The sequence below is a fragment of the Eumetopias jubatus genome, unplaced genomic scaffold (genome assembly GCF_037043125.1).
Source record: "Eumetopias jubatus isolate StellerSeaLion01/CBP00866 unplaced genomic scaffold, mEumJub1_p1.0 scaffold_3, whole genome shotgun sequence".
Taxonomy (NCBI): Eukaryota; Metazoa; Chordata; class Mammalia; order Carnivora; family Otariidae; genus Eumetopias; species Eumetopias jubatus.
In genome coordinates, this window is record NW_028274809.1 from 183,633,747 (window position 1) to 183,657,989 (window position 24,243).

Here is a 24,243-nt window from a genome sequence, read left to right on the forward strand (position 1 = left end):
GTTAACCAAAATGAAGTTTTAGAAGGACAACTATTATGTATTGTGTACCTTTTAGTGGAAGGTATAAAGTAAATATTGACTTCATGCTACATGAGAGAGGAAAATAGGCCCTTACACATCTCCTCACTTTTATAGTTTTGAATATATAACATACATATACAGAATAAAACTTAAAAAGTATGAATAGATTTGCGGTAAAAGGCAAGCCTTCCTTCTATCCCTGTCCCTCAACCCCTTTGCTCCTCTATATATTTGTCTAGACATATTCTATACATTTAAAAAACCACACAGGTGGGACGCCTGGGTGGCTCAGTCGGTTAAGCGTCTGCCTTCGGCTCAGGTCATGATCCTGGGGTCCTGGGATCGAGTCCCGCATCGGGCTCCTTGCTCAGCAGGGAGCCTGCTTCTCCCTCTGCTTGTGCTCTCTCTCTCTCTCTCTCTCTGACAAATGAATAAATAAAAAATCTTTAAAAAAAACCACACAGGTTTTTTTTTTTCCCCCCTTAACAAATGATAACATATTGTATATGCTATTCTGTAATTTCTTGGGCATGGTTTCATATCAATATATATAGAGACATGCCTCCTTTGTAAATAAGGGGTGCTAAGTTCTCTTATATGCTACAAGATATGTTTATATGATATACTTTAAGGACATCTTGGCTGGGTATAAAATTGGGGGGCAACATTTTCCTTTTTAGTACTTAGACCACATTGCTCTGTGGTCTTACGTATCAGTTTTGCCCTTGAGAAATTAGGCTGACCTGAGTTTTTTCCTTGCTTGTGCCTGATTTCTTATTTTTGCCTAAATAGCCACATAAAATTGTCTTTATTCTTAAAGTTGCGTAAAGTTGCGTAAACAACATCATTCTACAAATTCAAGGTTTTATTTATTTTCAAAAGTTTTACCTTAGATCTTTGAACTTGCATTTATTCTTTTTTCTTTATAAGCCTTTTTGAAAAAGTTTGTATATTCTTTGGATCCATTTCTCCCTCCTCCATATCTGTTGTCTTCTCTATAAATTTTTATATTGCTCGTCTTTTCTGTTTTGTTTTATATGATTTCTCCATGTCCTTGTCTTTCTTTGTAGTCTCATTGATTCTATTTTTGGTTGCTTCTTAAGGTGGCTTTTATCTTTATAATGTTATTTTTCTCTTCATTTTTTTTCTGAGTTCTACCAGCTTGATTTTCATTTCCTTCTGTTGTTGTATGATCTCTTCTTTGAACCTTTGTTTTTCTTCTTTGAGCTCATTTTTTAAAAGAGGAGTCATGTTTCCTATGGTTGTCTTTGAGACTTTGCAGAATTATTTATCTGAACTCTTCCTGTGTTTCTCCGAGTAGTTCTTCTTGTGTTATAATACTCTTAATTTACCTTATTCTCTTGATAAAAAATATGTTTTGCAAATTGTATGCAAAGATCCAGTATTGGTTATTTTCTGTTCATTATGTGCAGTAGGGTAGTTGGTTATGTATAAGCATGGGCAGCCCGTAGCTTTTCCTTGTTAGGCCTGTTACTCTAATACTCTCTCATCAAATCTGTTAGTTCCATTGTCCTAGATGTCACTTTCCATTAGTTTTTGGCATGGAAAAGATAGGGTGGTTCTTTATGTCAGGTTCTCAGTGCTGTAATAGTGAAATGCCACTTCCACTCTACATCTGCTGCTTCATCCCTCCTTGGCTGAAGAATTAGGTGTAAACAATATATATGGCATAGTAACAAGAATTCTTCAGTTCAGTCAGCTCTTATCAAACAATATATATGGCATAGTAACAAGAATTCTTCAGTTCAGTCAGCTCTTATCTTTCTAAAATGTTCAAATTCCCTGCCCCTCCTACTGGCCTCTAGATTTCACTCATCTCATGAACGCATTAATAGAATCATTGCATCTGCTGTTCTGAATTGTTTCTTGGTGAAATCTGTTTACAGCTTGAGGCCTGAGAAGGCACTTGATGGTTTTCAGCATGTTCTTTTCCTTCATTTAAAATTTGCAGATATGCTTCATAGATTATGATTTGGAGCTCTGATAACATCCTTGCTTCAGTTATAAGTGATGTTGCAAAATTATACTTATTAATTCCCAGGTGTACAAGGAAATGTAGTTTCTGTGTGTCTGTCACATAATCTTCCTCACAAGCCCTCTACCTTTAGTAAGGAGTGAGAGGGAGGAAACACTTTAGTTTTGGTTTTCGTTTTTTAAGGTTTTTTTTTTTTTTAAGATTTTATTTATTTGACAGAGCGAGAGAGCCACAAGCAAGGGGAACAGTAGAGGGAGAGGGAGAAGCAGACTCCCCACCGAGCAGGGAGCCCATGGTCCCAGGACCCTGGGATCATGACCTGAGCCGAAGGCAGATGCCTAACCATCTGAGCCACCCAGGTGCCCCAACACTTTGGTTTAAGCAGTGTCTTTCAGATACCATGGTGTTTCGGGTTTCTTTCCCTTACTCCAGCTACCACTGTGGTGTGGAGTTTGGATGCAGGTAAAAGAGGCCTTTAGGTACATGGTTGGACTCAACTACAGAGGTGGGCAGGAGAACTCAGACCCACACTGTCTTTACAAGGCTTTGCTGTAAGGGCCTGGACCCAAGACTGTCAGGTGATGATTCATCCTCTTTGTCGTGGAAGAGGCCTCTGCCACCCGTAGGCCTGGTTACTATTTGCCTATAGTCATGGAGTCCCCGGTACTATGTTGTCTTTATCCTGACCCAGACTCTGTCGTCTCACTAAGCTAGGTAAAAACGTCTGGATTCCTACCTAACATGATGTGCTTGGGTCATCTATCCAGCTTCTTCCTCCAGCGGTGCTTTTGATCATACACCACACTAGGAATGCCATGACACCAAGCCTATAGCCTCTCCTAGACTCTGTTCCAGAAGTAGACCTCCAGCTTAGATTTTAGGTGCCCTAAATCTGATACCTGTCAGAATGTTTTCATGCATCTCTCTCCATTTCTGCCCCCCTACCCATTCCCAGGGGTCCACGCAAAAGGAAACGGGGAGGTCTCTGATCTCTGATTTCTGATATCTTCATCTTGCCTCTGTGTCTGTCCTTCATGTAATCAACAGGACTTGAAAATGACTTTCTCCCCCCATGTTTCTGTCTAGAAGAAACTTTCCTTCTGTCTTTCTTCCCAATTAACATTCACATCCACTCATCCAATAGCAGAGGACGAAAGGAGAGAAATGAATTTATCGGTAAGGGAAGATAAAAGTAGTTCAAAAATACTGTTTTCAGTTTTTGAAGAGGTAGACTTTTCCTCCTTCTGTTTTTGTTTTTAGAGTCATTCTGTTTTATTAAAGATTTATTTATTTATTTATTTATTTATTTGAGAGAGAGCAAATGGGGGGGGCAGAGGCAGAGAGAGAGAGAGAGGGAGAGAATCTCAAGCAGATTCCCCACTCAGTGCGGAGCCCGACATGGGGCTTGATCTTAAGACCCTGAGATCATGATCTGAGCCAAAATCAAGTCGGATGCTTAACTGACTGAACCACCCTGTTTTTGTTATTAAAAGTCAGATTTAGGGGCACCTGAGTGGCTCATTCATTAAGCATCTGCATTCGGCTCAGGTCATGATCCCAGGGTCCTGGGATTGAGCTCCACGTCAGGCTCCCTGCTCCGCAGGAAGCCTGCTTCTCCCTCTCCCACTCCCTCTGCTTGTGTTTCCTCTTTTGCTGTGTCTGTCAAATAAATAAATAAGATCTTAAAAAAAAAGTAAGATTTATTGAGGTATAATTAATAAAAAATTTACTCTTTAATTGTATAGTTTGAGTTTTGACAAATCTGTATAGTCATATAATCACCACCAAAATCAAGATTTAGAACATTTCCATCACCCCATAGAGTTCCCTCATGCCCTTTCCTAGTCAAGCATATCCTCATACCCATAGACCCTAGGAACTGCTGACCTGATTTCTGCCTTTTCCAGAATGTTCTATAGATGGAATCATACTCATGTTCTGTATATCCTTTTGCATCAGCCTTCTTTCACTTAGTATAATGCTTTTGAGATGCTTATTGCTCACTTTCTGTTGTGTGTATATACCATAATTGTCCATTATAATTGGTTCATTGGATTTTTGGTGTTTTTTCAGTTTGAGGTGAATGTGAATTTTACATATGTATTCTGCTATCATAAACAAGCTTCTCTGAACATTCGTGAGCACTCCGTGAGTGAACATATCTCTTCACTTCTCTGGGGTTTTCTAAAGCAGGTCTACTATTCTGCATTCCTACCTGCTGTGTATAAAGGTTTCAGTTGCTCCACATGTTTGTCAGCTCTTAGTATTATCACTCCTTTTCATTTTAGCCATTCTAGTGGATGGGTAGTGCTATTTTGTTATTTTGTTTTTCTTAATGTGATGTGCTTGTCATCTATCTCTCTTCCTTGACGAAGTGTCTGGTCAAGTCTTTTGCCCATTTTTAAAGAAATTCAGTTGGTTTTCTTATTGACTTATAAAAGAGAATTGTTGGGTGCCTGGGTGGCTCAGTTGGTTAAGCGACTGCCTTCGGCTCAGGTCATGATCCTGGAGTCCCAGGATCGAGTCCCGCATCGGGCTCCCTGCTCGGCAGGGAGTCTGCTTCTCCCTCTGACCGTCTTCCCTGTCATGCTCTCTCTCTACCATTCTCTCTCTCTCTCTCTCAATAAATAAATAAAAATCTTAAAAAAAGAAAAAAGAGAGAGAATTGTTTATAGATTTTGGATTCAAGTCCTTTATCAGATACATGTTTTGCAAATATTTTCCCCCAACCTGTGGCTCAACTTTCCTTTTCTTAACAGGTCTTTCTAACAGAAATTTATAATTTTGATGAAGTCTAATTCATCTATTTTTTCTTGTAAGATTTGTATTTCTTATGTCCTAAGAAATCTCTGCCTGGACCAAGGTCATAAAGGTTTTCTCTTATGTTTTCTTCTAGAAGTTTTTTAAGTTTTAGGCATTTAGTTTTCATTGTTTTGAGATCATTTTTTTTTTTAATGTTGTGGGATAGAGGTCAGGATTTGTTTGTTAGAATATGGCTGTTTAATTGTTTTAGTGCTATTCACAATCTATGCTTTCCCCATTTAATGTCTTGGCACTTTTTTTTTTGAAAATCCATTAACCCTTTATATATGGGTCTCTGAACTCTCGTTTTGTTCTGTTAATGACTATGTCTGTTCTCACACCAGTATCTTGATTAGTATAGCTTAATGGGATCTCTTACAGGCAAATGACATGAGTTCTCCAAATTTGTTAACTTTTCAAAATTATCTTTACTGTTCTATATCCTTTGTTTTTCTATGTATTTTAAAATCTGCTACCCGCCCCCCCCCCCCCCAAATAAAAGCCTTCTGGGATATTGATTGCAATTACATTGAATATATAGATCAGTTTGGGAGAGAACTTGTATCTTAATAATACTAAAACTCTTCTAATTCATGAACATGATGTGTGTGTGTGTGTGTATATATAGATATATATATATCCGTTTTTTAGGTCTTTAATTTCTCATAAAATATTGCTTCTGATTTTTTACAAAAGTGAAACCCCTCCCTTCTGTTTTCATTTGTTACTTATTTTTTAACAGCTTTATTGAGATATAATTCACATACCCATATTATTTATTCATTTAAATTGTACAATTCAGTGGCTTGTAGTATATTCCCAGAGCTGTGCAACTATCACCGCAGTCACTTTTAGAACATTTTCATCATGCCAGTAAGAAAGCCCATACCCCACAGCGGTCACCCTTCAATCCTTCCATCCATCCCCACACCCCCAGCCCAAGGCAACCTCTAATCTGTTTTCTCTCTGTATGGAATTTTTTCTTCTGAACATTTCATTACAAATGGAACTATGCAGTGTGTGGTCCTCTGTGATGGGCTTTTTAGTTAGCATGTTTTCAAGCTTCATCCATGTAAGTAGCATGTATCAGCATTTCATTCCTTTTTATTACCAACTGATAATCTGTTATATGGGTATATCACATTTTGTTTCAGCATTCAAAAAAATAGTTTTCTTTAGGCTGTGGTAAATTGGTTTCTCCTCTACAGGATTTGAGTAAATTCATTTTTTTTTCTCAATTCCCCCTCATAAGTCCTAAAGATGACAATTACAGTTTCATTCTGTCACCCCTGTTGATTTAAAATTAATATCAAATACAAATTTTAAGTGCTTATCATTAAAAATCTTTCCTTACAGACTTTAACTTTCTTTTTAAAAAGATAAAACTTTTATAATTGAGCATTGACCTTTTTTAACCTTTTAAATTTAGAAGCCACGTCAAAGCAAATCTTTTTCTCAGTTTTAAAGGGTATTTTTAGCACTTAATATTTGTAAAACTCTTATCTATTGGGAGCTTCTTTTGGAAATCTTTCATTACATAAGGAGATAATTTGGGGAGAAATCTTTCATTACATAAGGAGATACTTAATTTGCTAAATAGATAATTTTAAAATGTATTATTGATGCTTCACAGATCTTTGTCATCTAGTGTTTTAGTAGTAAATAATTTATGGAATAATATGATTATCTGACCTTATTTTTAAAACTCATTTAAGGATGGTGGAACCATCAGGAACAGAAGGGAGACAATATTTAGGACCTACCGTGACAGGAATATCGGTAGAAGTAGAAACTTTTATATGTTAACCTCTTTAATCTTACAGCACCCTTTCAGATAGATATTTTTATTATATTTTAGTTTGGCCACTAAGGTTCAGAGAAGTTAAATGGTCCAGTTTAGTAAGCAGCTCTAACTGAGTAAGACAGCAATGTCAGGTGAGGCCCAAGGCATTGTTCTTTCTTCCTACTTACTGAACTGTGCCCTATGGACACAGACGCTACTGAACCTGGAAGCACAAGCAAGTGCATCATGTCTGTCCCACTGATATTTCATTACATAGCGAGGAGCATATCTTAGTTTCTAGACTGTATGACCACACCATTATGGAAATATATATACATAAAGTCTATATAGATACAGATGGACACACTTTTCTAAATGGTAACATCTATGTTTCTTTTATTTTAGTAAGTATTGTTTAAGAGAATTAAGAGGGTGGGGCGCCTGGGTGGCTCAGTCGTTAAACGTCTGCCTTCGGCTCAGGTCATGGTCCCAGGGTCCTGGGATAGAGCCCTACATCGGGCTCCCTGCTCGGTGGGAAGCCTGCTTCTCCCTCTCCCCCTCCCCCTGCTTGTGTTCCTGCTCTTGCTCTCTCTCTCTCTCTCTCTCTGTCAAATAAACAAATAAAAAAAATCTTAAAAAAGAGTAAAGGAATCGCTAGGGATCATGTGTCTTGATTCTGCTACCGGTTTATTTTGAACCTTGAACAAACTCAAATATCCCTTTGTTAGGTTGTTTACTGTAGAGTTAAAATAATACTGTTATTTTTTTTCTTAGTTCTCGTATATGAGTTGGGGAGGCAGTAAGTGAAAAGGAAGCAATAACTAGCAATACTTTTTATTTTAATTTAGCTTTGCTTTTTTCCTTTCAGTTTTGTATTATTTATTTGTAAATTAGACTTTTTCTCTTAAAAGTATCTGTTTTAGAAGGTTATGGGATTTTTTTTGCATCTTCATAAATGATGACTTGATGAAATTAGTCATTTATGATCGACAAAAATATGACAGAACTTTTGCAAAGTTCAAATGGACTTTTAATATTCAGCACCAAAGAATTTTGCCTAATTAAAGCTTCTGTTTAATTAAGATAACAGTGCATAGTCCTTCATTAAAATTAACAAAGAAAAAGTTCTTTCTTGGTCCTTGGAGAGGATATTATATGCAAGCCCTGATGTGTGGGTTGCAAAATGTCACTGGAATTTATATGCATTACTTGTCTAATTGCAGTAAATGTAGCATGTCCAGATAGGTTTAGAGTTAGAAGGCTGTTTGTTACTTACTGGAAATCACTTGAAACCTCAGTACCCAGAGGCAGCTGTGCCCAGGTCCTTCACCTCTCCCCAGAGATGGCTAAGAAGACTCTTGTTGGACCCTGTCTTTCATGGCAGGAGCAGTAAACATGACAGGTTGTTTGGGAGCCATCTGTTTAAAATGGCTGCTGCTTTGTATGCAGCGATGAACTTGAGATCAGTTTTCTGTCTTTCTTCATGGTAATAGTCTTATTTGGTGTCACAACAGGTGGAAGTTGATGGGTCGAAACTAAATGTGACCAGCACGTGGAACCTGGCTTCACCCTTACTGGCTGTCAACGTTGATGGCACTCAGAGGACGATACAGGTAAATGTTCTGATGATTTACTTTGAGGGGCCCTGCAAGTTCCGAATCCTTACCAGCGCCTGCCTGGTTAATACCGGCAGGTGGAGTAGGGAGAAGCTGTGGTCTGTTCATCTCCTACATTTATGGTTGAAAACATTTTTCCTTACTTTGGAGGATCTTGAGGCAAGTCTTAATCTGAGGAATCAATATTTTCTTTTTTTCCAGGCAATCCAGGAAGGCTAGTGTATATTACTTACTGTACTTTGTCATAAATGAAGCATCCTGTGTGCTTTTCTAAAAATCTTAGAAGATAGCAGTTTTTGTTGCCATTGTGGGTTTTTAGTCCTAAAATATGACTTTGTTACCTTTTCTGTGTGATCGAGATTGTGTAGCATCAGTCAGCAGAAATGTGAGCTGTATCCAGCTTGACTTTGCCAGAACACATTGATGCCTTTTAAAAATTGAGTAATCTTAATTTATTAACCTTTATTTTCCCTCCAAAGGAAGATTTCTTGCATTGAGGAAATGACTTAAAATCCAGAGTCGATTGGATGTTCTTTGTCATCAGTGACTTCCATTTTAAAGTAGACAGCTATGAAAAGAGATTCTTCCAAAGTTCCTTCAGCTCACCTCATAGTTGAAGTTTAGGGTTCCAGGGAAAACAAAACAAAACAAGAACACCGTGTAACATGTGGTGATCACATGCAAATAAAAATTATAACCACCCTCCCATAGTATTAAATGCTCATTCTTTACGTTGTTGTTTTGTTTTACGAAATATTTTTATGTTGCCTTAACTTGATTTTGCCCAGGAAACTGATTTTTAAAACCTTAGAGAAATCAAGAGAATCACAGATAAAAACTTCTGTGTATACCAGATTCACATATACCTCTATTAGAGGTATTCCAGAAACCTCCAGTAAATATTTGATGACTAAACTAATTTCTAAGCCAGGCTCGATTGATATATTATCTTTATGGTTCTAAGAAATATCGAATTCTCAGGAACAAGCTGTATATTTTGACTTTGGTTTTGTAACTTGCCCCAGTGTATTTTTTTTCCTCTCGTATTTTCTTTCATATTCTAATTATGAGGTAGAATACTTTGAGACCGTTGGAAAAAATATCACTGCATAATTTCACATTATTTAGATCCATTTATTGTGTCTTCAAAAAACATGGGTTTGTTATACTAGCTTATGTTCAGTCGAATGTGCTCTGCACTGAACATGCTGTGGCCAGGCATGCATGTTCTGGTCAGGGGACACAGTATGATCTCCTAATAGTGAGTAGAGAGATAGAAAGAAAGTCCTACTATCCAAATTGGTGTATCATGATATTTTCAGTTTCCTTCTCAGTGACTGCAGATGGGTAACTTAATGGCACTTTTATATGGAGAGTTACTAGCTACGTTAATACTGGATATGTATTTAGAATAGTTCCCAGAAATATTTTCCCTATCATAGGGATTACTGTTCAGTAAGTCCATTTTCATTCTTTGTAAGTTCTTTGCTTTAAAAAATAGGCATTAATCTGAAATCAGGGACCCCCTCAAGGCAGACAATCCCCCTCCCCGACTCTTTGGAGGAGGTCATTGCTTCCAGGTAAGTACTATTTGATTGGAAGGAAATAAACTCAGAGAAGGTATAAATGGTATACTGGATAAAAAACAAACAAACTCATTTACCTTAAAAAAAAAAAGGTGAGGAAACTTTTCTAAGGAAAGTTTTTCCTTACCAGAATAGATGAATTTTAGTTACTTGCTATGGACATTAGCATTTATTCACTTGTTATGAATATTAGTTGACTTTTTTAATCTCCAAAATAAAATGTGGTCCCCATGAAATTAATAACATAGAATAAATAATACACAGTACTTACTGTGTATCAGGTACAGTTCTGAGCACAGTGCATATATATGTTCATTTCATCTTCACGGCAACTGTATGAAGTAGGTACTATTATTTGCACTTTCGTAAATCAGGCCCCTGAGGCTCAGAGAAAATAAGTGACTTGCTCAATGTCACGTGGCTGATAGCAGGTAGAGCCAGGATTTAAATCCAAGCAGGCTTGCTGTGGGACCTATGCTGTTAAGTGTCTCGCTCTGCTGAGGCAATCTAAGCAACTGTTCTGTGATTACAAAGCTAGGAGGAAGCCGAGCAGACATTTGAACCCTGGCACGGTGACCCCAGAGTGTGTGCTTCTAATTACTGTGCTATACAGTACTTTTTTATTTTCTCCATCAGAGTTCTTCAAATAATAATATACCTTTCATTCATGCTTTAAACCAGTTGATGCTCAAACTTTGGTGCGCTTCAGAATTACCCAGAAGGCTTGTTAAAACTCAGATGGCTGGATCCACCTCCAGAGTTTACTCCAGTTTAGTTGGTCTGGGCTAGGTGTGCATTTCCCTAAGTTCCCAGGTATTGCTGATGCTGCTAGTCCAGGGGAAGCAGTCTGAGAACCACTGCTTTAAACCTTTGCAATCAGAGAATTAGCTGGGTGTGAAGAGCAAAAGTGAAGGAAGTAGGAACCAAGTCATTTGAAGCCTTGCTAATTACATAGTGTGGCCTCTGCTTTATCCCTGGCCAGTGGGATCCGTGGACTAGTGTTCACGAGGGAGGTGATGGTGTGGAGAGGATTGGGGTTTAGGAAGAGCTTGGCTCGAGTTGCATTGTGGAGAGGGGATGGACGGAAAGTGAGACTGGGTGCCCAGGGAGGAGTTAGGTCGTGTTCCAGAGACAGGCGGGAAGTCATCTTCTCTCAGCATGTTTCCCGTCAGGACGAGAGCATCATGTGGTGACGGGATTTGGAAAGACAGGAGAATGAATGGTGGCTTCACAGTGCTCTTTGTGGATTTCTCGTCCACCTGATGTAAGCATGGGCAGATCTTCAGGCTTTGTGCCCAGCACCCTTCTCTCTCTGCTGACTTCCTGGGCTGAGTTGCCCAAGGCTTTGAGCTCAATACCTTCAAATGAATAGCTGTGAAAATTCTGTGTGTTTCAAAGAAGAACTATGGAGTGGATATGACCACAAGTGTTTTTCAAGTGATTTTACAGTAATAATGGCTGGGTTTTTCCCCCTGGATTTTTGTGCCGACTTTTAAACTTTTTATTGTTAAATATTTTATATACACAAATCTGTAATAATTATATAAAAGCTAGAGAATACAACAAAACCCCAATTATTTACCATCTAGATTAAAAAAGGAAACATTACCAAAACTACTGCCTTTCCTCTGGGCTCTGCTTCAGTTAAATCCTTCCTCCTGCCCCCTAGAGATAACTACCATCCCAATTCTTAAACTGCATTTTTAAATGCATTTTATTTTATATTATTTTGTTTTATTTTATTTTGTTTATTTTATTTTATTTTTAAGATTTTATTTATTTATTTGACAGAGACACAGCGAGAGAGGGAACACAAGTGGGGGGTGGGGGGGAGTGGGAGAGGGAGAAGCAGGCTTCCCGCCGAGCAGGGAGCCCGATGCGGGGCTCGATCCCAGGACCCTGGGATCATGACCTGAGCCGAGGGCAGATGCTTAAGGACTGAGCCACCCAGGTGCCCCTAAATGCATTTTAAATGCATCCCTCCCTTCCTCTTCTTTAGGAATGCTATATATCCGGTAGGTTGTTTAGCTTTTGATGTCTTTGAGCTTACATCATTGGCCCCATACTCTCTGTGCTTCTGTGAGTTGCTTTTTCCTCCAGTATTATGTTTGTGATATTGGTCATCTGGATGCATGTAGCTTTATTTATTTCCATGCTATATGTTATTAAGTCATATTAATATACCATGATTCATTCTTTCTCTCCTGGGTAGATATTTATGTTTTCAGAACAAACACTGCTTCTGTGAATGTTTCTCTGTATGTTTCTTACTGAAATCAGAGTTTCTTCAAGGAATATACTAATAGAACAGCTGGTTGCAGGGACTATGTATTCTTAATCCTACACAGTAATGCTGAATGGTTTTTCTTTTCTTTTCTTTTTTTAAAAGGTTTTATTTATTTGACAGAGAGAGAGAGACACACAGTGAGAGAGGGAACACAAGCAGGGGGAGTGGGAGAGGGAGAAGCAGGCTTCCCACCGAGCAGGGAGCCCGATGCGGGGCTCCATCCCAGGACCCTGGGATCATGACCTGAGCCGAAGGCAGACGCTTAACGACTGAGCCACCCAGGCGCCTCTGAATGGTTTCCTATGTGGCTGTATCAATGTAGATGTCTACCAACAGTGCTGTGCTATCACAAATATGAATAATAAGAAAACCTTATTGTGTACTTACTGTGTCAGGCACTGACTCTTCTATATGCTTCATCTGTATCAAAGTATTTAATCCTCACACCAATCCAATGTACTAGTGTTATCCTCCATTTTGCAGTTGGGGAAACTGAGGCCTTAAAAATACTAAATTGCGTGCCCAAGGCATTCTGCTAATAAATGGAAGGGCCAGGATTTGGACCCAGGAATCTGTGCCTTTAACAATTAGGCTTCACATTGTAGGTAACTCTTGGTATCCAAACTACTTAAGACTACTTAAGTCCTGATTGGTGGGTTTAGATGGTATCTTTTTGTGGTTTAATATATATTGGTTAGTAATGACAATGAACATTTAAAAAATATATTTATTGACACTCCTGTTTTCTCTTCTGCAAACTGCCTGTTCAGGGCTTTTGCCCCCCCCTTTTTTTATGGAGTGTTTATCTTTTTCTTATTCATAAAAGTTCATATTTTGTGTATCTCGATCCTCTGTTAGTGGCTCATTTAGTAATTCCATGTTTAATTTTTTAGGAACCACTATACTGTTTTCCACAGTAGCTGCACTATTTTACGTTCCTACCAGCAGTGCACAAGGATTCTGATTTCTGCACATATTCACCAATGGTTGTTATTTTCTGGTGGTTTTGTTGTTCTTTTATAACAGTTATCCTAATGGGTGTGAATTGGTACCTCATTGTAGAACAAGATTCATGTAGATAGTTAGTGAGAAAACATTCTGAGTACTTCCTAATAATTGACCTTCCTTTATCTTTTTTTACCATGTAACCACTTTACTGCACAAGTGGAACTTTTTCAGTGCAAGTAGAAGGAACTTTTTTTTTTTTAAAGAATTATTTATTTATTGGAGAGAGAGGTAGCTAGTCTAGCTTCTTACTTATGGATATGTGAGTACTTGCCACCTATTTAGTTTTATTACTGAATCCCTGTGACTACATGAAAAGTAGCAATTAGCATCTTTATCTAGTTTAGATGATAAAATAGTTGTGGAGGAAGCATACCTTTGCTTTAGGAATTAGCTCCTTTTTCGTCCAGTCAAATTCAGTCGTATCACATTATCTATTTATTTTCCGGGTTTTCATTGGTAAACCTCATGAGCTTAATATTATCCATTAATTTCTTTAAAAATAAATTGTAATTTGGCATGTACTATCATTTGGATAATGAATTTCCTACGTTACTAACTTCCTTTAATTGATCAGAATTTTCAGTTTTGATTTGACCTTCAGTTACCACAGCCATGCTGAATTCCTGGCACATGTAAAGGCTCAGTAACCGGACAAATGGATGAATGGATGAATACATGGATAGTCATCTTGCATTTTGTAATTTCAGAAATAAATCTGCCTTGGCACACCTGGATAGCTCAGGCGGCTGAGCGTCCGACTCTTGGTTTCAGCTCAGATCATGACTCAGGGTTGTGGGATCGAGCCCCATGTTAGGCTCCGCTGAGTGTGGGGTCTGCTTCTGCTTCTCCACCTCACACCCCCCGCTCATGTGCTCGCTCTCGCTGTCTCTCTCTCAAATAAATGAATAAATAAAATCTTCAAAAACAAAACAAATCTGTCTTATCTGTACTTTTAAGAGTTAGATTTTATTTCTCTAAGACTTCATCGAATTAGACTGTGTTCATATGACAGCCTTCTTAGCTGTTTTATCAATTGTCTTTAATTCCCAACCTTCTGATATTCGCAGAGTCTATGCTCTATGAGATAACATGGCAGCTTGATCTCTGTGGATACAGAATCACCATAGTTTTTGTTAGAGCAAAGATCAACTCCCAAAAGTACCATGCTTACCAAACACACTTCTTTCCAATCAACTAAATAGCTCTTATTTCCCTAAGCTGTTTAAGGCCAGTAGTACCACCTATGGATGGGTATAGAAAAAGGTTCACTTCAGATTCTTCCTGATTTCCTTTCTCTCAGAGGTTTGTGCACCCATTTCTTGAGCACTGTCTTACCCAGCATCACTAATTACTCATTTTTCAGCTAAGGCAACTGTGCAACCTCTACTTCAACTTACCCAGATGGCTGCTTTGTCTTTTTCTCTTCTGAGGTCTAGAAAGTCATATTCATGGACAAAGATTCTAATCACTGTTAATAACTTTAAGTATAGAGCTAGTGATGCGTGTATCTGAAAGGAGGAGGTCCCTGTATTTTTGAAATGAAGTAATTTATACTAAAGAATGAGGACATAAACATCAAAAACTCTTGAAGATACTTCTAGGTCCTCTAGAATTTTTAGAAGTTTTTTTTTTTTAAAGATTTTATTTATTTATTCATGAGAGACAGAGAGAGAGAGAGAGAGAGAAGCAGAGGGAGAAGCAGGTTCCCCGCTGAGCAGGGAGCCCGATGCGGGACTCGATCCCAAGATCCTGGGATCATGACCTGAGCCGAAGGCAGATGCTTAACCATCTGAGCCACCCAGGCGCCCCTTTAGAAGTTTTTAATCTGTTTCTTCACCTAATAATTAAACCAAGGTTTCCTCAAATATCATCATTCAAGGAAAATAAAATGAGAGTATTTCATATTTCTTTTTTTTTCCTGTTGAGTATATACCAGTGTTTTCCTACTATTTCCATTGCAAATGGAGAGTCCATCAGTAATGATGTTTATAAAATAGGTCTTAGTGGTATAATCTGAGAACCTACAATCATTTCTCATTTCTGTTGTGGGAAAACATAGTCTCATTTTCAGATTACCAATTTAAAAAGTTACAGAATGGAGCAGCATTGTCCAATAGAAATCTAATGAGCCATATGTATGCAATTTTAAGTTTCTTAGCCATGTTGAGAGTAAAAACAAGTGAGATTAATTTCACTAATCCATTTTGTTTAACTCAATATGTTCAAAATGTTAGCATTTCAAGATGAAATAATATAAAAAATTAATGTGATATCAGAAACAACACATACGCCTGACATGTGTATGAGAATATATCAATAACAGCTTAAGCAACAGAACGATGAATGTGAAATGCAGTCATACAAGAACAATGAAATTGTGCGTAAAGAAAAGTATATTCCACAGTTTCTATATCTAAATTACTTAAATAAAATGGAAAATTTAGTTTCTCAGTTGTACTAGTCACATTCCAAGTCCTCAGTAGACATATGTGGCTAGTGTTTAGCTCACAAACGAAACCTTTCGTAAATAAGAGAATGCTCATAGAAGAAAAACATACTGGTTTTTTCGTGCTCTCCTGTGTGTCAACCACAGTTTTGGTGTTTATCATTTAGAGTTACAAGTAGATGAACTAAATTCATTTTTAAACAGAGGGTGAATTTATCCTCTAGTTGACAAACTTTTCACATTTTATTTTAGAAGTTTAACAAAACTGGGCGCCTGGGTGGCTCAGTCATTAAGCATCTGCCTTTGGCTCAGGTCATGATCCCAGGGTCCTGGGATTGAGCCCCGCATCGGGCTCCCTGCTCCGCGGGAAGCCTGCTTCTCCCTCTCCCACTCCCCCTGCTTGTGTTCCCTCTCTCGCTGTGTCTCTCTCTGTCAAATAAATAAAATCTTTTAAAAAAAGAAAAGTTTAACAAAACTTAGGACTACTTTTAATATGCGGAATGATTTCCTGCCTATAGCATATAATTAAGTGTTGGAACAAAAGATTTCCTGTGTTCTGTACATGTAGAGCTCACTGTATTGTCTTCGTACACCCTTGTACCTTTGTAGCTTGGAACATGCTGGTCAAATAGAATTTTTTTTTTTTTTTAATTTCTGTGACTATATTCCTGTGAAACATTCTTTTTAACCTTGAAAGAGGCTCTTCAGTTTTACTTTGAACAACTCAAATAGTCTTCCATTTCTTACAGTGTAATTTGTCTGCTGGGATTTAATGTGTTGTTTCTTGCTAGCATTTTACGTACCAGATTTTCATTTTGCATCGTCACGTTGTTTGAACATTTGCAAGCAGAGCTGCCGACTAACTGCTATTGGCCTTTTTCTTTGTGTGGCATGATTTCTTCTATCCACCTGCTCACAGCAGGTTGTCTGCAGGCCTGAAGAGTAGCTAAATACTTTTGAAAATATCTTGAGATCCTGCTAAGGTCTAACAATCTCTGCATTTGTGTGATGTGAAGCTCTTCATGATTTACCTTTGAAGGCTTTTTTTCTTTTTATTTCTCATATTCTTGCTTAAATATTTTCAAGAGAAGATAAATTTATGATAAATAACAGTACAAAGCTGACCGCAGTGCTAGTGCGTTCTACATTGAATAGGTTATTGATACTCAGCTAAGTGGAACTAATTTTCTATGTTAAAGCAAACACATTTGGAGTAGTGTCACATGAATGTCATGTTATTTACTACAGAATGCCAGATTAAATGGATTATTTGTGAACTGATTGCAGTGTTAAATAGATTACATAACATGATAACTTAAAATGCTCAGTAGGCTTGTGTAATATAGAATATTATATATAAGTACGTGAATATGATACAAGAGCTGTAATTGTGTTTGCAGATTGAATAACTGATATGTTCGCAAATGCTTGTCTACACAGAATTTGAATAGATTTTAAATTTTAAACTTTTCTTTTTTTGAAGAAAATGAATTGATTCTCATACCTCTTGAGTAAGGGAAGTTAAAAGGAAGCTACTTTCTTTTTTAGTTTTTTAGATGAAAGTTACTCTCATAACCTCTGAGAACAAACTTTTGTTATAATCCTAATAAACATATATAGATGTTGAAGTAAATATTTTAATAATATTTTAATTAAATGAAGTGGCTTATGTGTTTGCTTATACTTTGGCAGTACCAAAAAAACAAAAAAAACAAAAAAAAAAATGTGGATTTGGAAGTGATCGTCTTCTGTTTTTAGTCCCAAAATAAATGTTTTCCATGTTTTTCAGCTGTGTCTCCCCTTCCCCTTAGAAGTAATTAGCTGTTATTTGGTACTATGTGCATGTGATTACTCTAGAGTTATCAAATGTAATATGAAACCATCTATTTAGGACGTATAGGATATATAAATATATAACTTCGTAAGTGGAGGTTGGTATTTTTTTCCAAAGAAGTAGGAAGTGAGAGAGTAATTATTAACCATCTCCTTTTCACATTCCTGAAAACATCAATTACAGTTACACATCTAAGAAACAAGCCCACCAGGAGAACAGAAATAACTCCTTTCACTATGATTCGAAAATTTTAATCACAATTTAACAGCTGGGATGTATTTACAACTGTAATTTAAAATATTAATTTTGACACCTCTACCTGCTTTTGTAATGGAGTCCCAGAAGCTTAGCAGTTTTCTCGTCTCGAGCGGCATTGGTTTTATGATTTGGAGTTGCTTTTAAAAATTTACTATAATGGGAAAATGTCATTCTGTGTCTCCCCCCTGCTTCTCCCCCCATGTCCTTTTTTCTCCTCTACTATCTGTTTACTAGAAGATGATATTTTAGTAGCTGCCAGAAGGAGAGAATTTTGAATAGTATAAACACCGATTATGGTAAATGTGGAAAAGAATGCAGGCAGCTGCAGTGGAGAGTGATAAGACAGATCCCGTAGTAATGGCCTTTACCACGTTATCGTGCTGCAAATCAGTGAGGGGAAAAAGAAAACAATTACTATTTCTTCCTCTTACTGTTCAGTGAGATTACTTTTAAAGGTGAAATTGCCTCTAATTTCATTATACCAGAAAGATATTTTTTGAGCATTTATTATTTTGTGGATGTTTTGCTTTTGTTGAGTGACCAGCCTTTGCTAATTTTGTATGAATTTGATTCTCATAAATCTTGAAGTCATTTCAATAATCAAAGTCTTACTTCTTGAATATGCTTTTCTTTAAAGGAAAAAACGGTGTAGATTTTGTAAATGTTGGAGCAGAGTATCAAAATAAGAACAGAAAGAAGTTTTTTAACTAGCTCTGAAGTGCCACTTATAATAGGAAAAGGGGCGGGGCGCCTGGGTGGCTCAGTAGTTAAGCGTTTGCCTTTGGCTCAGGTCATGGTCCCGGGGTCCTGGGATGGAGCCCCGCATCGGGCTCCTTGCTCAGCGGGAAGCCTGCTTCTCCCTCTCCCACTCCCCCTGCTTGTGTTCCCTCTCTCGCTGTGTCTCTCTCTCTGTCAAATAAATAAAATCTTTTAAAAAAAAAATAGGGAAAGGGGTAAAAAAACACTTGGAGAAAATATTTGAGTAAGGATGGGATATGGTTTGTGAAAATAAAAGTCTTAATTTTTAACATTTTACTTTCTGTTATTAGCTTATCAAATGGTCAGTTCATATTTGTTTTGGCATGTCTCAGACTCTTTGTAAGCTCTGATACTTTGTTCTTTGTGAATTCTAAAAACCTAATTGTCTTAATCATAAACTGTGGGAAAATTGTATATTCCTGGTTTTTGTATCGAGGTAAATTCCAGTTTGAATGAAATTTTATTTCCCTCTTTTTTTCTTGTATCAGTCCTTATTGCTGAGCTATATGTCAGGTTTGGGCAATTCTCTTTCTCTCTCTCTCTCTCTCCCTCTTCCTCTCTCCCCCTCTCCCCCTCCTCCTATCCACCCCCCAACATGTGCAACCTTTACAAGGGGGATGTAGATACCAAACATGTAAACACTATATAAATGAGGTAATTTGAGTACTAAGAAGGTTGATAAAGGCTATAAGACAGGATAATTCATAGAAAGTACCTAAAGGAGGTAGCTTTAGCTAGGGTGGCTAGAAAGTTGTTTCTTGAATAGCTTACACTGAGTTGAGACCTATGAGGAGAAGAGGGCAGCCACGTAAAAATTTAGGGGGTGAAAGTCCCAAGTTGCAGGAATGGCAAGTGCAAAGGCTCAGAGACAGGAACAAGCGTGGTTTGTGCAGAGGCCTGAGGGAAGACCAGCATCTTGAGTTGAGCTTAGGAGAGTGGAAGAAGATAGGCAGGGACTAGATTGTAGAGGGTCTTTGTAGGCCAAAAAGTTTGGGTTTTATTCAGTTCCCACTGTGAAGCTTTTGAAGGGTTTTGAATAGAAGAGTGATAGGATGTGGTTTAAAATCACTGCTGTGAGGAGGATGGACCACAGGGGACCAGTAGTGGAATTAAGGGAACCGTCTGTATGATCACTATAGTCCTCCAGGTGGAGATTGCTGATGGCTGAGACCGGGAGTCGGCCAAATCCAGCCCGAGGCCTGTTGCTGGGTGGCTCCCAAGTTGAGCGGTTATTCCATTTAAATTAAAAGAAGAAGAGTGCTTCATGACACATGGAAAGTATGTGAGATTTAGACTTCAGCGTCCATAAATAGAGTTTTACCGGAATATAGCCACATTTATTTGTTTTTTATTTGCTATGACTGCTTTTGGAATTTTTGTTAAGTAGAACCTTAATTCCCCGATTTCCCGATCACACAGCAATTCAGTGGCTTAGCAGTGGTAAAGTTTATTGTGATGTTTTTGAGCTCAGAACCAAGATTTAAATTTTTCCGAACAAGAAGAAGCACCCTCAGCCACTGTTACCAAACATCAGAGGGCTTTGAAAATTAGCTTATGCTGCAGATTTGATGTTTGTTAATGAATTCAACCTAAAATTGCAAGACAAAACAGTAGTTACATGCAAAAATTATACTGTGGTAATATCATTTTGACAATTAATGTTTGAATCACAACTAATGTCAAGCTGCTTTTTACACTTCCCCAGGCTGTCAAAAGATTAAAACAAGAAGTGAACTACAGTTTCAACAGCATTTTTCAAACCTCAATGCAAGAGCAAGGGAAATACCCATATTTTAAAATCCATTTCACTGTACAGTTGAAGATCTTCCACCTAGCCTAAAATTGGAAGTGATCAGACTGAAATGTAAGGTTAGGCTAAAGGCAAATATCAGGAGAGGAATCTAACAAAATTCTGTAAATGCCTTCCAAGCAATGAATATGCTTAAGTAGAGTCCTATGCTTGTGGATTGTCATCAGTATTTAGGAGTACCTGTTTGTGGGAAAAGGTATTGTCAAAGGTGAATTAGCGGGGCGCCTGGGTGGCTCAGTAGGTTAAGCGTCTGCCTTCAGCTCAGGTTATGATCCCAGGGTCCTGGGATCGAGCCCCGTGTTGGGCTCCTTGCTCAGCAGGGAGCCTGCTTTTCCCTCTCCTGCTCCCTCTGTGGTCTCTCTCAAATAAATAAATAAAATCTTAAAAAAAAAAAAAAAAAAAGACAGATCAGATACCAGGTGAAGGAAGTTAGAGAATGAAGGGTAAGCAACTGAGTGAAGGATGGCAGTGTTTACTGAGATAGGAAGTAGGGGAGGAGCGGGTTTGGGGAGGCAAATCAATAATTCTGTTTGGACTTGGTAGGTTTAACATGTACATTAGATATCCAAGTATTGAGGTCCAGATTGACTCTGTGAGTCTTGAACTCTTAGGACAAAAGGGAATTAAAAACATAAATCCCATAGTCATAAGCCTGTAGATTTTCTCTCAAAGCATGAATCTGCCACTTACAAAAGGATCTTACACCATACATAAAAATTAACTCAAATGGATTAAAGACTTAAATGTTACACCTAAAACCATGAAACTCCTAGAAGAAGATGGAGGCCAAAAGCTTCATAACACTGGACTTAAGAATGATTTCTTGGTTATAACACCGAAGTCATAGGCAACAAAAGCAAACACAGACAAATAGGACTACCTCAAACTTAAAAATGTCAGTGCATCAAAGGACACAAACAACAGAGTGAATGGGAGAAAATATTTGCAAATCCTATATCTGCTAAGGGGTTAAAATCCAGAATGTATAGAGACTACGACTTAACAAGAAGATGAAATTTATTTATTTATTTGTGTTTTTTTTGCTTGCTTGCTTACTTATTTATAAAAATTTAGTTATTTAGGGGTGCCTGGGTGGCTCAGTCGTTAAGCGTCTGCCTTCGGCTCAGGTCATGATCCCAGGGTCCTGGGATGGAGCCCCGCATCGGGCTCCCTGCTCGGCGGGAAGCCTGCTCCTCCCTCCCCCACTCCCCCTGCTTGTGTTCCCTCTCTCGCCGTGTCTCTCTCTGTCAAATAAATGAGATCTCTAAAAAAAAAAAAAAAAAAAAGACTGAAACAGCATCAGGACAGTGTGGTGTTGGTAGGTAGATATTTGGGACAGAATGAAGTGTAGAAGTGGATGCAGATAGAGGGGGTCAGTTGATTATTGGCAAAGATATTCAGGAATTTTAATGCAAAATTTTCTTAAAAGGTGCGGAAACAATGTCCATTTGATGAATAAAATGAACTCGTTTATTAGACAGCAGATCAGTGGTTGCCTGAGGGCAGGGACCAAGATTGGACTGTGAAAGGGCAGGAAGAACATATTGGAGGTGGTGGAAATGTTCTGTATGTTGATTGTGATGGTGGTTTTTTAAAGTTGTCGAAAGTCATTGAATTCTATACTTTAAATGGAATGCATTCTTTTGTACGTAAGGTATGCTTCAATGAAGCTGATTTATTTTAAGATGGGCATTGCATTGGGGGGAAGCATGGATGTGGATGAGGTGACACAGGGGAAGAAAGTAGCTGGAGAAGAGAAGAGAGCTGGGGCTGGGCTGGGGCTCTCCCCCAGGTAGAAATTGAATGAAGAGACGAAGAAGGCTAAGAAAGAACTGCCAGGGAGGTAGGACTAAAACCAGGGGCATGGATATCCTTGAAATCAGTGCAAGAACTGTGTTTGGGAAAGAGAATCATCAACAGTTCTAGCATTGCTGGATAAGATGAGGACAAAGCCAACTGATAGGTAAGGAAACCGTAGGCGATCTTGATGGGAAGGCCTACAGACAAACGGTGTGGGGAAAACACGTGGGAACAGGTTCAAAGGAGAATGGAAAGGGACAATATACAGACCATGAAGAGAGCCAATTTTTTAAGGAGTCTGGCTGTAAAGGACAAAGGGGACTGTAGCTGGAGGGAAATGGCTGTAGAATTTTTTTTTTTTTATCCTTCCATTTTATTTGTTGAAGGAAAGGGATTCTTTGTCTTGTACAGTTTTTCACTGCCAGAACTGAGCTGATTGCATCCCAGTGGTGAGACTTAACATGTCCTTCCTCCTTTGTTTTCTATAAATTGATCTTTGTATCTAGAGATGTAATCAGATTTGGGTGCCATTATCTTTGGCAAGACTGAGTCATAAAATGGTGTGGTGTGCCTCTGTAAGAGACACACATACTGTCTGGTCACCACTCCGTTGATATTCAAGCTTTGGTCAATAAATTCATCAAGGTTTACAAAATGATGATGTTCCAATATTGTCATTTTTATTCATTTATTACCAGGACTAATTCTTTAAAGAGAAACTCTATCTCAACTGCTTCTTGGGTTATCCAGGACAACAGTTTTCTTTTTTTTAATTTTTTTTTTAAAGATTTTATTTATTTATTTGAGAGAGAGAGAGAATGAGAGATAGAAAGCACGAGAGGGAAGAGGGTCAGAGGGAGAAGCAGACTCCCTGCTGAGCAGGAAGCCCGATGCGGGACTCGATCCCGGGACTCCAGGATCATGACCTGAGCCGAAGGCAGTCGCTTAACCGACTGAGCCACCCAGGCGCCCTGGGACAACAGTTTTCATAGAAAAGATAAATGCTGGATCCTTTCCCTTGATTTTTCCAGTTCCTAGAGAGTTGGTTCCCTATGATTCTCCAAAAGTGACTAAATTAGGGTGTTTTGTTTTTGTTCCTGGTATCCACTTTGAACTCATGGGTTCAAACATACCTGGTCTGCATTAATCCACTGCAGTTACAATCCTTATTGTCGGTCAGACTTCATCAGCTCTGGCCAGGGAATGTTTTCAGTCCTGAGTCTTTCTCACATGGCCCCAATCTTTGATAGCTCCTTACTTTCTGATGTGACAAGATATAGCAGCCTCATTTCTGCCCCAAACTCGGGATCAGCCATTCTGCCGAGAAACCTTGATTTCTTGGAGTGGGAAGTGGTATTTGTAGACAACATTTGGGGTGCTAGGGATGTTTGTTGTCTCTGGGCCTCTTCAGCGTTTCTGCGGAAGATTCAGAAACCATGCCACCACTGCCATCTTCCCAGAATCCAACAGCCACACTTTTCAATCAAAATTTCTCATTCTGAATAGCTATTAGGATTAAGTCTGTTACTGCATGACAGAGGTGATTAATTGTGCTCATTCTGTTCTGGTAAATATGGATTGGATTCTGGATCTCTGCCTCAGGCTTCTGAGGAAGGAAGATTTAACAGCTGCTGGGTTGAGTCCTGGGTTTGGAGTAATGGCAATGCTTTCACTGAGTATTTTCCTCACTACTCAAAATCTCAGCAGTGTGGAAGTCAGCGTATCATTGGACTGCCTGTCCTCAATCTACATCATTCTACAGCACTCCTTTCCCTGATTTCTTGATTACACACCTCTGACTCTGCCCAGCTAAAACTTTGGCTAAACAGTCGAAGACTGAGAGATATGTAGATCACTCTTGTCTTTCATAGTATGGAAAAACTTAGAATTCTTGGTGAAGATTGATTTTTCGTTTCCATTGCTGTGGCACTCACTTGCATGCTGTTGGGATTAAGGAAGAAGTGTAAGAAATGGTCCTTGTTCTTAAAGAACTCACCATCTAAGTGATGATCTGGTCTGAAATTGTAGAGATATTCCATCCTGCACAGTAGAGATATCCCAACCCTGCACAACTGCTTGGGTTGGGATTCTTTTTTTTTGAAGATTTTATTTATTTAACAGAGAGAGACACAGCGAGAGAGGCAACACAAGCAAGGGGAGTGGGAGAGGGAGAAGCTGGCTTCCCGCGGAGCAGGGAGCCCTATGCGGGGCTTGATCCCAGGACCCTGGAATCATGA

The 24,243-nt window shown here is 38.5% G+C and overlaps 1 protein-coding gene across 2 annotated transcripts in view; it reads left to right on the forward strand.

Moving 5' to 3' along the window:
- The window catches only part of PCCA (propionyl-CoA carboxylase subunit alpha), a 393,065-nt gene that overhangs the window by 294,804 nt on the left and 74,018 nt on the right, over positions 1-24,243 (forward strand). For both annotated transcript variants that reach the window (XM_088021889.1, XM_028112036.2), the window contains one exon: positions 8,117-8,215. In XM_088021889.1, the coding sequence (XP_087878015.1) occupies positions 8,117-8,215 (99 nt within the window). The remainder of the gene's footprint in view (positions 1-8,116; positions 8,216-24,243) is intronic.